The sequence below is a fragment of the Rhinolophus hipposideros genome, assembly GCF_964194185.1.
Source record: "Rhinolophus hipposideros genome assembly, chromosome: 6".
Taxonomy (NCBI): Eukaryota; Metazoa; Chordata; class Mammalia; order Chiroptera; family Rhinolophidae; genus Rhinolophus; species Rhinolophus hipposideros.
Window position 1 is genome coordinate 101,258,860 of NC_138052.1, and position 13,203 is coordinate 101,272,062.

Below are 13,203 nucleotides of genomic sequence, written 5' to 3' on the forward strand. Positions count from 1 at the left end.
GGCCCTCCGCCCTCGAGCAAATGTGGCCCCGCTGCCACGGAGGAATGAGGCCCCCGCAGCATGTTTCCAAGTGAACTTTTATTGGTACCTGTAGGAAATTCCCCCAGTGTGGATGAGCTGCTCAGATGTGGCTCACCCTTCGGTGAGAAGCCCGTCTCCAGGCTGAGAGGGCAGAGGGAATCTGATGGGTTGACCCGGTTCCGCTTGTCCTGGGTGCTCAGCCGGCGTGGCCCCGCCTCACACGCGTGCAGGGAGGGGACGTGGGCCCTCTGTGCCTATGTCCACAGCTCCCCAAGCGGCCTGTGCATGGCGGCCTGCATGGTGTCCTCACATAGCTCACGAATTTCCTTGTGGACATCTTCGATACTTCTGGAAGCATCAACCACCTGTTCCCAGGGAGTAGAAAGAAGAGGGTGGTTAGCACTTTTCACTGTTCTCAGTGAAGGGTTCTGGAGCTGGGTTCTGGAAAGGCAGCGTAGGTTCCTTGGGGATTCTTCACCCACATCCTTCTCTGACCCTTGACCTCAGCGGGGGACGGTGGGCTTTGCTTATGTCCTCTGGACGAAGCTGCGTTGACCCCTGCAGCGGCCCAGTCCTGCTCCCAAGGACACCTGCCTCTCCCCACAGCCTGCACAGCAGCTCCTGCTCAGGCCACACGCTGGCACCCTGGGGTCTGAACTCTCCCCTGCCTGGGCACATGGTTTTGCCCAGACTCAGCCAGGCAGACGGAGCGGTCTTCTCGTCACCCAAGGGAGCCAGCCCACGAGAAGCTGTCTCCAGTGGAGGGAGGACAGGCCCAAGGCCTCTGCCACCGCCAGTCAGGGAAAAGGCAGAGCACTCAGCTCAGGCCAAGAACAGCGTCTGGAAAAGCTCCTGGAAAGACACCCTTCCTCCTGAGGTTCCTGACAGACCCATGTAAAAATGACAGGCACTTCCTCCAGATCCCAAGACCACACACAAGGGCCGCTTCCTGAGGGTCACCTCGCTGGCCATGGTTCCAGCCATGAAGCTCTTGCACAGCACGGTCCCCAGCGGCGCAGTGGCCAGCTTACCCCCCACACTGCAGCCTGCGAGCGTGGTCCTCTGTGGGCGGGGGGGTGGGGGGGGTGGGAGCAGCAACATCCAGTGGCAGTGAGCACCCCGGGTGCCCAGGTGTCCATTTCCCACCTTCCTGTGAAAGGGAAGCAGGGCCCCTAGGGAAGCGGCCAACTCCGGAGCTGGGCTGGGCACGTGCAGGATGACCCATAGGTCTTAACGCACCAGGAGCAGGAAGTGCCCAAAAGGGGGGGACCTATCATATCAGGGTGCTGGAGCTGGTGTGAAGGGGCGGGCACCTGTTGGCCAGACCGGGGGCAATAGGAACATCAAATAAACAGTGAAAATGACGGGGCTGGTGAATAAAACAGAAAAACATGAGTCTGTACAGATAGAAACATATAAATACACTGCCAGCCTGACGAGCATGAGATGTTTACGTGTCTCAGAGAACCTCCCTGCAAAGTACTTACTAAATTACAGAGAGAAACAGTCCCTTCACTGTGGAGAAGCCTGGCAGGTACCACCTTAACCAAGCAGTCAAAGTGAACAGCACCAGGAGCGGGACAAACTGAAACTGTACGCCATGTGACAGGATGCACGACAACCCAGCACCCTCCGTGCCACCCTGCCAAAGACACGACCTAAATCCAATCACAGGGAAACAGCAAAACCCATCTGAGACTCACCTACTGTTATCTGCTGTCATCTTCAAAAATGTCAGGGTCGTGAAAGTCATGGGCTGAACACCAGTGATGTGACTATGGCCTGGGTCCCATTATAACGGACACTTGTGAGACCAATAAGAGAACCTGAATAGGGTCTGGGGGCCTGACATTGGGAATGGGCCCGTGTTAACGCCTCCACTGGACAGTTATGTAGGAACTGCCAAGTCCCCAGCAGTGAGCGGGTAGGGGTACTCATTTATTCTGAAATGGCCCTGGGAAAGTTTTTTGTACCATTCATGCAACTTTTATGCATCTTTCTTATTGCTTAAAAAATGTGCAAAAGAATGCTAAGAAATATGAAATTTCAGATAAACAGAAGCTGAGAATTCTACGCCAGGAGACCCGCAGTACAAGAAATGTTCAAGGACATTCTCAAGGCTGAGAGACGACTGAAACAGAAGCTCAGGGGTGGTGACCTGGGAGGAGAGGGCGCTTTTCTCTGCCTCTTCCCGATTCACACCCTTCATTCTATACTTTCTTGCCTTGCTCCTTGCAGATGTTGAAATGTGTTATCAATGAGAATACGTAACTGAAACCATGTAGAATCACCGGGAGAGAGAGAGAAGACCCTCGGCATTTGGCATGGCGCAACCCAGCACAGATGAAGGTCGTGTCTTTGGCAGGGTGGCACAGAGGGGTGCTGGGTTGTCGTGCATCCTGTCACATGGCGTACAGTTTCAGTTTGTCCCGCTCCTGGTGCTGTTCACTTTGACTGCTTGGTTAAGGTGGTACCTGCCAGGCTTCTCCACAGTGAAGGGACTGTTCTTCCCTCTGTAATTCAGTAAGTACTTTACTCTGAGACACGTAAACATCTCATGCTCATCAGACTGGCAGTGTGTTTATATGTTTCTATCTGTACAGACTCATGTTTTTCTGTTTTATTCACATCTGCGCCATGCTGACCTTCCCCTCAGGGAGGAAGGACCCTTCCTCACACCCCCAAACATGATGTGTGCTCAACACTGACCTGAGCATGAGACAGGGACGCAAGGTCAGGGAGCAAGCTGTGCCACAAAGGAGCCCAAGGAAGTTGCCTGGTGGATGGCACAGAGGTGGGACGGCCACTGGCATAAGGCAGATGAGGTCCAAAGCCAACACCTTACCCTTCCACAGAGCAGCAAGGACACAGCATGGTGCTGGCAGTGGATGCTGTCAGTAGGAAAGAAAGGCGGTGCCCGCGTGCCCAGGGCAGGCACCTGCAGCACCGCCTAAGCCCCTGGCCTCTGGCCGCGCTGGGACAAAGGTGGGCCCAGCCATTAGGGTGTGCTCGAGAGAAGGTGGTGCTGGGCCGAGGTGCACGCAGGGGCCAGCTTTGCATCTGGGAGGAAGGGGCACGTCCTGCAGGAAGGGTGACTCAAGGGCGCACAGGGAGGTGGCCAAGCGCGGCCATGCTGGGACCTGGGTCCGTGGAGACCTGTCCGTCGGGGGGCGTGGCGGGCGCCGGAGCACCCAGCAGAATCAGGAGCCGCCTCGCGCCTGGGACTCATTGTGGGTACAGGCACGCCCATGACCCCAACACCGGAAGGAGACTGGGGGCTAACCCCCAAAACGGACAAGGCCCACCTTCCGGTGAGATTACGTAAAAGCAGACAACAAGCTGAAGTGTTCCTCTTCCAATAGAAATGGCAGGTAAAGTGAGGCCTGACTCAGGGATTTCCTGTTCTGGGTGACAAGGTCCCGTGGCTAAAGCAGCAGAGGACAGAGACTCTGCAAAGGGCCCCAGCACGCGGGGCTGCTGCTTCCGAGTTGGTCCCTGCCGAGCTCTTCCTGACTCTCCCACAGGCATCCAGTGACCACGCTGCGAGACACCCACCACGGACTTGCGGGCGCCAGTACCCCGAGGGATGCCCAGCGGCACGGCTCGGCTTGGCTCAGCTGCGGGAGCTGGCAAGGCTGGCAGCTGCTTCCCGAAGGCCCGGGTGAACTCACCCTCCAGTTCAGAGTCTTGTCCCCCATCAGCTGCTGGAAGCTCTGCAGCGCCCGCTTCTGGAACGACCCATTCTCATAGCGCTCGCGGCCAAACTCTCCCCGCCTGGCAGCCTCCGCCAGCCGCAACTGCAGGAACACAACCAGGTCGGGTTTGGGGAGGCCCACATCCGGCTGCTTGCACCAGTGCAGGGAGAAGTTCTGCAGAAGGAAGCCAACAGTTAGCGGAGGAAAGCGCAACGCGTCTCATTTCCGGGTTCTGAAATTCATAGGACACAAATGAGCCAGCATTTGGTGAGATGCCAAGCAGTGAGTGTCCTCACAGGCAGTGGTTCTTTGTTTTAGGTCCCACACAGCTCCTTTTCTCCCATGCTACCTTCTTCCATTCTGACTGTGAACACACTGAAAAGCAGAAAGAAAGCACCACGTCCACAGGCGCGTCCCACAGCCTGGTCCTAGGCTGGTCATGCTAATACAGCCTGCACCCTCTGGCCAGGAGAGAGCCTGAGGCCCACCATCCCTTGGTCGTGTCTGCTCACCCACACGCCCGCCAGGGTGTCGCCCCCCTTTCAAAGACAGAAAGGAAGACCAACAATCCTAGAAATCCACCAACTCTAAACAGTGTCCCCATTTCTGGAGGAAAAGGTAGGGCCGCACGGCTCTGAAGATTTAGGATTAGAGCCCAGCTGTGAGCTCAGTGCCACACTTGAGGACCACGCCCCGCTGAGGAGGGAGCCTGCAAGGAAGACAGGGACCAGCCCATGGCGTGTTCAGTCATGTCTTGTCTCCCCTTTACAGATGGAATCTGAACAGCCAATACTCCACAGGAGAGCATCCTTTCAAGTAGGATTCCAGCCAGCCAGGAGGAAGAACTGGCAGGATTAAAAGATTACCATATAGCAACCCCTTCTGAATAATCACGCCAAGGGCTGTCATCACAAGAGAGGTGACCAGACACCCTGTGCCTCTTGAGGAGAGCCTGATGCCCCCGAGGTAGCCTTGCAAAAATAAAACTGAAAACCATTCCGGTGCAAGGGAAAAGGTGCAGGAATCTGCCTATTAATACATTTAAGAGACATTTCAAGTATGGGCCTTGACTGGACTCTGATTCAGTCTAACAGTGAAAACAAATCAGCTTCTGAGAGAGAACTAAGGACTTTGAACACTGACTAAATGGTGAAATTATGGGTGACTAACTTTTTTTGAGGGGAAATTAAGCTATTTGGGGGTGATGGGTCACAGTGTTTGGTGGTTTATCATTTTTCTGCTGTTACCTATTTGAAACTTTCAAAATAAAAAGCAGAAAAAAGGGGGACAGTGCAGTCACTGCCATTCTACCTGGGGCAGGGAGGTCAGGAAATAAAAGCAGCATTGCAGACACTGGCCATCTCGTCTGAACATAAGGCACAGGATGAAAAGTTCTGACGGGCCATCTTTGAAAATATATGACGTGAAATGCATCTTCCAAGTAAAAGATTACATCTGTGAAAACAATGTAGCTACGTAAAAGATTGTTCTTCCTATGATAAAGACCAAACTCTAAAAAAAATATAAGGACCATGACACTCTTAGCGGTAACACTCTTAGCTGCTCTGTGCCAGCAAGGACAGAGTCACACCTGGCGTCACCCCAAGGCCCAGCAGCACTCACCTCCTTGGCGCTGGTGAAGGCGACCCCAGAAAACGCGTATCTGTCCACAACGAGGGTGATACCCTGGCTCAGCTTCTCCTTAATTAATGGCCTAAAACAGAAAGTGCTTCTGAGCCACAGTCCTGGCCTCCCAGCGCCTGAACTGTTTTGCTTAAACCATTCCGACGACACAGTTCGGCAGCTTAGAAACCATGCGATAAAGGGATTTGGGCAGTGACTTGTAATATTATTCCTATTCACAAAGCTCTGACCTTCTCTTTAGAAGCTGCCACACAGGTACTCCCAGCACAGCCCAAAATGAGAAAGACAGGCCACTATAGAATAGCAAATACAACCGATGAAGACATATCCACTGGGAGGTCTGCTCAGCTGTGTGGGCAGGCGCAAGGGCTGGGTTACCCAGCTCGAGAAAGGCGTGAAGAGGTGGAAGCAGCCCAGAAGGATGGAAGAATGCAACCATGCCCTCGAGCCTGAAAGGACAAGGATGGATGGCACCCTGAGGAAGGTCTCACCCAGGTGACAGCAGCTCACCCAGGTGACAGCACCCTAAGCCTTAAGAGCTTAGGATGATGAGCAGAGACAAAGAGCATGACATTAGCAAGAAGCATCGATTGCACTTTAGGGAACCAAAAGTTGTTTGATCCCTGTGACCTGGAGAAGCTCATAGAACGGGGGAGGGAGAAACACACACACCTGCAACAGAGAGATGCCGTTCTCGTCACAGCATTATGTCATTGCAAACTATTAAAAACCTACCCACTCTGCAGAAGCAAATGTGGTGCATGCACAAGAGTGACGCACCTGTGAAGAACGATGTCTGTAAGCATACTAAGTGACCTGACATGTTGCCAACAAACAAGTATGTATCATCAGCTACCTTTTGTACAAGAAAGGTGAGTGAGGACACACACGCACCTGCTGCTTCTGTAAAAAAGTCAGGGGACACTGTTATCCACGGGGAGGGGGAGGAGTGGGACAGGAGGATGGGCAGGGCAGTGACCCTTTTTGTATGATTTTGACTCAAACCGTTTAATATACGTATTCAAAAACTAAATCAACAAGGATGGAGGAAAACTGCCCTAAAATCGTATAGTCAAATGAACCTAACCATATCCCACATGAACACACAGGGAAGGGAAAAACCTGCACCAAGACGTTTGATCACACTCTGTGCCCTTGTCCTGAAATCCTGTTATACTAAAAAGTAAGTTCTCAGAAAATGGACACAGGAGCCTGCAGACTCCACAAGCCAAACTTCGAACAATCTAAACATCAAAACAAATAACAGCAGTGGCTTATGACCACTCAGTAAAGACCAGTTTTGAGTCCACACTGATAATGGATGGATAGGATGGGGAAGGAAGAATACCAACTAATAAATGGAGAAAGAATGATGGAATTAGAAAATCACCGTTTGAAACCAATGACTGACTCAGGCAGGTTATTAATGAGTGATAAGGAAGGGGTTCCATGTACTTTTGTGGTATCCCTTTTAGCTGTTGACAACAGGAAAGAGTCACTTAGTGGGAAAGCCTGGCCAGCTCCTCTTCGCACATGATGAGGGCCCAACTGCTGGGCATCCCTTCTGGCAGCATATCCTACGGGGGACCTAATGTCATGTCCCTTCTGTGCTGTTCCTGCCCAAAGTGAAGTGAAACACAGCGTTGTATGAAACAAATGCCCTGTAATTTTTAAGAGTGAGCAAATAATAAATGTAGCAAAATGTTACTAATAGGCGAAGCTTGGTGAAGGGCAGGCATATGGGAACTCTTGGTACTATTCTTAACAGTTCCAGTTGACTGAAATGATTTCAAAAAGATTTAAAGTGAGCAGAAAATTGCTAAATTGCTATGGGAAGTAAATCACTTATTTCCAGGAGTGAGTTCCTACACTAAGAGGTGTTTAAGATGGGCAGAGGGTTGGTGGGTTTGGGCAAAAGTAACCGGGTGGGGGGCAGCTAGTTAGCTCAGTTGGTTAGAATGTGGTGCTAATATCACCAAGGTTGCTGGTTCAATGCCTGCATGAGCCACTGTGAGCTGCACCCTCCTTAAAAAAAAAAAAAAAAAAGGATCTGGGCAAAAGCTGGAGGGTGTTAGGCCCTTTCTGGGGAGAAGCTGCTGAAAATATACACCTTAGGCAGGCAATAACAGATAAATGTTACTAAACCGGGAATCTACTAAGATGATGTAAAACAAAAAGGGGGTGGGAGAGGATAAAACACCAAGCAAAACTTCAGTGACATGTGCCAACATTGGTTCATCAATTGTAACAAATGTGACACAGTAATCAAAGACAGAAATAAAAACTGAGGGGAGCAGAAAGGAAGAGACAGGGGTGTGGGGGAACTCTACTTTTTAATCAGTTTTTCTGTACACCTAACACTACCTAAAAAAAAGTCTATTAATTACAAACGTGGGTGGGCAGGAGGAAGAGGAAGCACTGACTGTGCTCTCAGGGAAGTACACTGGTCTCTGCGATCTCTGGTCACAGGACTGGAAGGAACCTGTATAGATATAGCCCGCGGCATCAGTCACCAGTGTGCACAGTCCTCAGCAGCAGCCCCTCTGGGACCTCAGGAGGGAGCCAGGCGTGGGGGGCAGGGGGAGGGCAGTGCTTTTACACTTGCTCCCAGCGGTTTGCAGAGAAGAGCAGGTGTACTGAGTGGTCCTCCAGCTCGCTCTTCTTCTCCAAGTAAGAACGCAGAAGCTTGCCGATTTCAGTTGAGCTTTCTAAAAAGAGAGACACACAAAAGCAAGGTCAGGCTTTCCATGTGCATTATAATATAGCTTGGGGTGAACTTCTGGTCCTGGACTCAGGTCTGAGTTTGTCTTATTTTACCGCATCTCTGGGCAGCTTCAGACCTCCCGTGACGCTTTAGGAGTTTCCCTGAGAAAAGGCAGCAGTGCGCAGACACACTGGGACCAAGATGCTTTAGGTGAAAGGAATTCAGATAGAAAGCAGTTACCTCAAAGGAAGCATTTATAAGATTTGTAGATGGGTTGGCTTAAAGATCAGAACACTAAATATGGAAAAAGGCATTTTCCCCATTTCCCTATCCGGGTTTTGTAAGCCTTAAGCTGTCTCCTGATCATCTAAATGTTGAACTTTTACTAAGCACTCTGAAGATCAACGTTTTACTTTAAAAACATCACAAAATTCAGAGGCCAAACATGTATCCAAAAAAACAAAACAGACCTGGATTACAAAACAGGACCAGGAAACTTTGGGGGGTGACAGATACATAGTCATTGTCCTCACTGTGAAAAGTTTCATGGATATATAATTACGTCGAGGCTCATCAGACTATACACCTTAAATATGTGCACTTCATTGTACATCAATTAGAGATCAGTGGAGCCGCACGAAACTAAAACCAGAGACGCAGCAGAACCGCTGATACAGGACACGGCCACCACCAGGACAGAACCCTGGCAGACAGTGGCACGCGCGGCCCCCGGAGCTCCGAGGCAGCCGCGCTGCAGACACGCGGCGGTGAGGCCAGGGCCCCCCGGGGCCTCGGTCGCCTCGCTCTGCTCGCCTCAACACGGGGGCAGCCCCCAGCCGGCGCTCCGTCGGGGAGGAAGCAGAGCGGGCCGGGGCGCAGCTGCGCGTTCGCTCGCGGGGATCCCGGCCCCGGGACTCGGGCGCCCCCGGCCCCTCGCGCGGCGCCCCAAGGCCCTGCTGCGTCGCTGCTGCATCCAGTGCCCGGTTCCCCCGTCCCCCCGGTCTTCTGGCCCAGGCCCGCGCCCCCGCACCGGCCTTTCCTGCCCGCCAGGCCCGCCCGCGCGCGCCACCCACCAGGGAAACGGAGCAGCTCCGCGCGGTGCCCGGCGGCGCACAGCGCGGACACCAGCTTGCGGCTCTGCGTGCTCTTCCCGGCGCGGTCCACACCCTCCAGCACGATGAGCGCCCCGCGCCGGCCTGCCATCGCCCGCCGTCGGGAGCCCGCCAAAACCCCGCGCCGCCGCGTCGCCGCGTCGCCGCGCCGCCTCCTGGCGTCCCCATTGGCCGTCGGCCGCGGCGCGCGTCGGGATTGACTGCAATGGGCGGGCGCAGTCGGCACGCACTGGGATTGGCTGGCAGTCTCCTGCGTCAGCCGGATTGGCTAAGACTGATCCGGGGGCGGGACGAGCGCGGCTTGGTCGCACCGCCTCTTCCGGCGGAGACCTCGCCTTCCGGGCCGGCTGTTCCGCGCGGGCGGCTCTCCTGTCTCCCACAGAGGAAAGCGGGCGGCGGCGCGCGAGCTGAGGGCTGGGGGCGCGGGAGGCGGGCGGCGAGTCGGCGTCTGTGGCGGCGGAAGCGCAGCGCAGGCCGCAGGCGCTCCTCCCCGCCCTCCGGCCGCGGGCGGTCCGGTTGTAGCTAAGCCGGGCCGCTGCCGCTCGCACTGTGTCCTGCTGGAGGGAGAGGCTGTCCGCACACTGAACACGCGACAGGCCGGAAGGCACGGGATTGTCGCTGTCCGTCCTAAAGCACGGACTGCCAAGCCCTGAGGGTCCCGTTCCCAGAGGCAACGTGTGCACACTCACGGGCGACGGGAGCGAAGGGGGCGGGGTCTCAGCCCTGGGGCCCCCAGCCCGGTGGGTGTGGGGGACGGCGACGGGACGGGCGTCGCCCGAGGCGAGCCCCAGGCTTCCGGAGGGGCCCCGGGATGTTTGCTGCTCGTCCGGGGGCCGTGCGGGCCGCGGGCGCGGTGCTCAGCTGGGCCCGCGCCGCTGGAAGGTTCCGCGCCTTTTCTCTCGAGGACACTTCCCACGGAGGGGCCGCGCTGACGGCAGGTCCCGAGTCCCCCCCCGGAGGCTCGCGGCCGAACGCCCTCGGGCGGGCTCGGACTGCAGCCACTTCGGGGACGCGTCCTGCCGCTGACGAGCGGGAGCCACACTTCACGGCATTCCCTGTGTGGCGCTGGGGTTAGGCCTCGGGGCACAGGCGCTGGCGCCAACTTGGCGGCCGCCTTTGGGGGGCAGCCGCAGCCGGGAACGTGGTGGCCGGGGCCTCGGCGGTGGCGCCGGCCCCCCGCCGGGTCTGCACGCGCCCGCGCAGCGAGCGCCCGGCCCGAGTCTTGGGCCGCGGTTCCCTGGACCTCCTTCCCCCAGGTCCTTCGGTTGTTGCCAGGGCCTCGGTGACAGCGTCACCCAAGATACCAAGAGCAGCCTTACGCCTTCCTGATTGAGCCCCTCCCTGACTTGGTTTTCGGTTTTGGAAGTGTGACAGATGGTTGTTATTTCCAATTATTTGCTTCCTCGACGCTGAGCTTGGCCACATGACTTCCGGACCTGCTGTATAGTAATCAGCTGACACAGCACACGTCCAGGTAGAAGCCTTAAAAGCAGTGGTGTTGTTCGCCCACCCCCTCCTGCCTCCAACTTGAGAACAGCATGTGCACATTTAGGGCTGCTGTTTTCAGCCTGGATCCTGGAATGAAGATATGTAGCCGGTAGGCAGCACCAGCCAGAAATAAACCGTTGTGACTCCGAGTCACAGACTTTGGGGTCCTTTGCTGCTGCCTAGTGAAAGCTCATGACACAAAAGACTAGTGCTTAATGTGACCTTGTGTAGGAAGTGATATCCTTTGATTGCTATCTCGTTCTAACATGTCCAGCTTGCCTTCAAAAGGATGAAGGGATCAGAGAACAGAAGAGACCCAGAGTGGGACAAGTCCCAGGACAGCCTTGCACCACATCATTCCCTGAGACAGAGGGACATACATGTACTACATCAGCTTGTGACTGCACAGCCCTCCAGCTCACCCGTGGAAACGGAGGGGGCCTGGCTGATGGGGCCTGTGTGCTGGGTGGTGGGGGTGCCCACTTGATCGCAGAAGTTGCTAAAGTAGCACACATCCAGCAGCGTTTGTTATTAAGCTACAACAAGCAGTTTCGCTTCCGCCTCTGCCAACATGTCCTGCTTCTTTTTCATCAGGATGCTTCAACTGCATGCACCAGGAGAGCAACCTAACTGGCTGAAATCATCAAGGCCTTGAGTTACCCCACAAAAGCGAAGTCCCAATCCGACAACCAAGAACTGTTTCTTTGGCTCAGCAACGTCATGTCAAATGATGTCATCATCTTAGTAATTCTTTTAGCTTATCCTTCCTGGTCACAGGGTGGCTGCAGCATTTCCAGGCATCCGGTCCTTGCTTCGCGGCCCTGAGTGGGCACAGGAGAGCCCTTGCAGCTAGACGTTATCTCCTTTGTGCTCTGCTGCCCTGGCCAGTCTCAGGCCCTATGCAGCGTGTGTGCCCAGTATGAGGGCAGTCTTTTCATGCTCCCATGGAGGCCTTCCTATAGGCAGGCGGGCACTAAGGTGCCCACTGCATGGAGGAGATGACGGAATGCTGGGTCTGAGCATGCTTGCAGACTGGTGACACAAATTTGGTCCTAAGTTGATAATTGCTGAAACTGGTTGATGAGTACCTGGGGTTCATTAGGTTCTACTTTTGTGTGTTTGAGATTTACTATTAAAAGAGAAAAGACACAAACCCTTTTACTGTCCTCAGTGTGTTGCACCTTCCGTCTCACAGGAACTCTGTCAGACATTGATACTATCCATCAACGTCTCTCTTTTAGCTGGGCCGCCATAACGAATACCACACATGGGACGACTTAAACATCAGATATGTTTTCTCACAGTTCTGGAGACTGGAAGTCCAAGATCAAGGCACCAGGAAGCTTGATGTTTGGTGAGAACTCTTCTTTGGGTGGCAGATGGCTGGCTGTTTCCTCACCTGGCCTTTCAACTGTACAAGTGTGGGGAGGGACAGAGAGATCTCTGGTTTCTTCTTTTTAATTACCTCTAGTCACATTGGGGGTTAGGAATTTGAACTATGAATTTTGGGGGCTATTCATCCATAGTACTCACTTCCAGAAGAAGAGACTGTGCTGGGCATGTCACTGCCCTGCGAGAATCCATTTCCCAGCTCTCCTTGCACTTAGATGTGGCCAGGTGACGAAGTTACCACTAATGAAATGTGAGCAGAAGTGGCATGTGCTCCTTCAGACAGCAGACTGAACTTTCTCCCTCTTTCTTCCTCTTTCCTTCCCTGCCCTCCTTCAACCCAGCTTTGACCATGAAGATGATGGTGAGCCCTTTTGGGAGTAGACACCATGCTGGAAGGAATCTGGGTCCCCAAGTGATGCCATGAGCATAGCTGCCTGCCCCTGGACTGTTACATAAGAGAGAAAATTCTATCTTTTTTTAACCACTGCATTTGGTTGGGTTTTTTTGGTAGAGTAGCTTAGCCCTACCTTTAAGCACTGTTTCTCAATTGGGGGACATTTTGATTATCAAAACTTTGGTCGGGGTGCTCACAGCATCTACTGGGCAGAGGCCAGGGACGCTGCTAAATAGCCCCCAAGACACAGGACAGCCCCCACAGCAGGGTATCGGGCCCAAAATGTCAGCGGATCCGAGGCTGGGAAACCCCGCACTAGAGTGTATAGCAATGAAAAGAGGTAGTAAGGCAATCAGCTCTCACTCTGGCAGCTTCTAAAACAGGGTCTCTAAGAGAATTCGTCAGTTTTCTTCTGTGAGTGAAAGACAAACTGTTATTTGGGAGAAATTATTTTCAATATATGACACAATGGGCATGATATATGATTTATTATTCTCTATGATAATAGTTATTTTTTAGACGAAAGGCAAGAAGACCAATTTCTCCATGGATAATAGGTAAAGGACATCAAGAAAATTAGAGAAAAACTAAAAATAGCCAAAAATCTGTAAAAACATGTTTAGCCTCATTTAAAATGAAATACAAATTGAAACACCGAGGTTGGTTTTTTTTTTTCTATCATGTTAGCAAAGATAAAAAAGCCTGATGAAAAAAAAAAGCCTGATGAAATCTAGGGTTAACAAAAATGTAGAA

The 13,203-nt window shown here is 53.4% G+C and overlaps 1 protein-coding gene across 6 annotated transcripts; it reads right to left on the reverse strand.

The window, feature by feature from the left end:
- Positions 1 to 59: 59 nt before the first annotated feature.
- On the reverse strand, positions 60 to 9,334 carry DTYMK (deoxythymidylate kinase). 6 transcript variants are annotated; one of them, XM_081052443.1, is made up of 5 exons: positions 9,138 to 9,334; positions 7,960 to 8,068; positions 5,340 to 5,430; positions 3,693 to 3,890; positions 60 to 386 (listed from the first exon to the last, which is right to left on the reverse strand). In XM_081052443.1, exons 1-5 carry the CDS (start codon positions 9,265 to 9,267, stop codon positions 276 to 278), a joined length of 639 nt encoding a protein of 212 aa, XP_080908569.1. In that variant the 5' UTR covers positions 9,268 to 9,334; the 3' UTR covers positions 60 to 275. The 6 variants fall into 6 exon arrangements, 4 of the variants coding, with proteins under 4 accessions (XP_080908569.1, XP_080908571.1, XP_080908572.1 ...); XM_081052445.1 differs by having other exon boundaries at positions 3,693 to 3,818; positions 9,138 to 9,328; XM_081052446.1 differs by having other exon boundaries at positions 7,748 to 8,068; positions 9,138 to 9,318.
- Between the last annotated feature and the right edge of the window lie 3,869 nt (positions 9,335 to 13,203).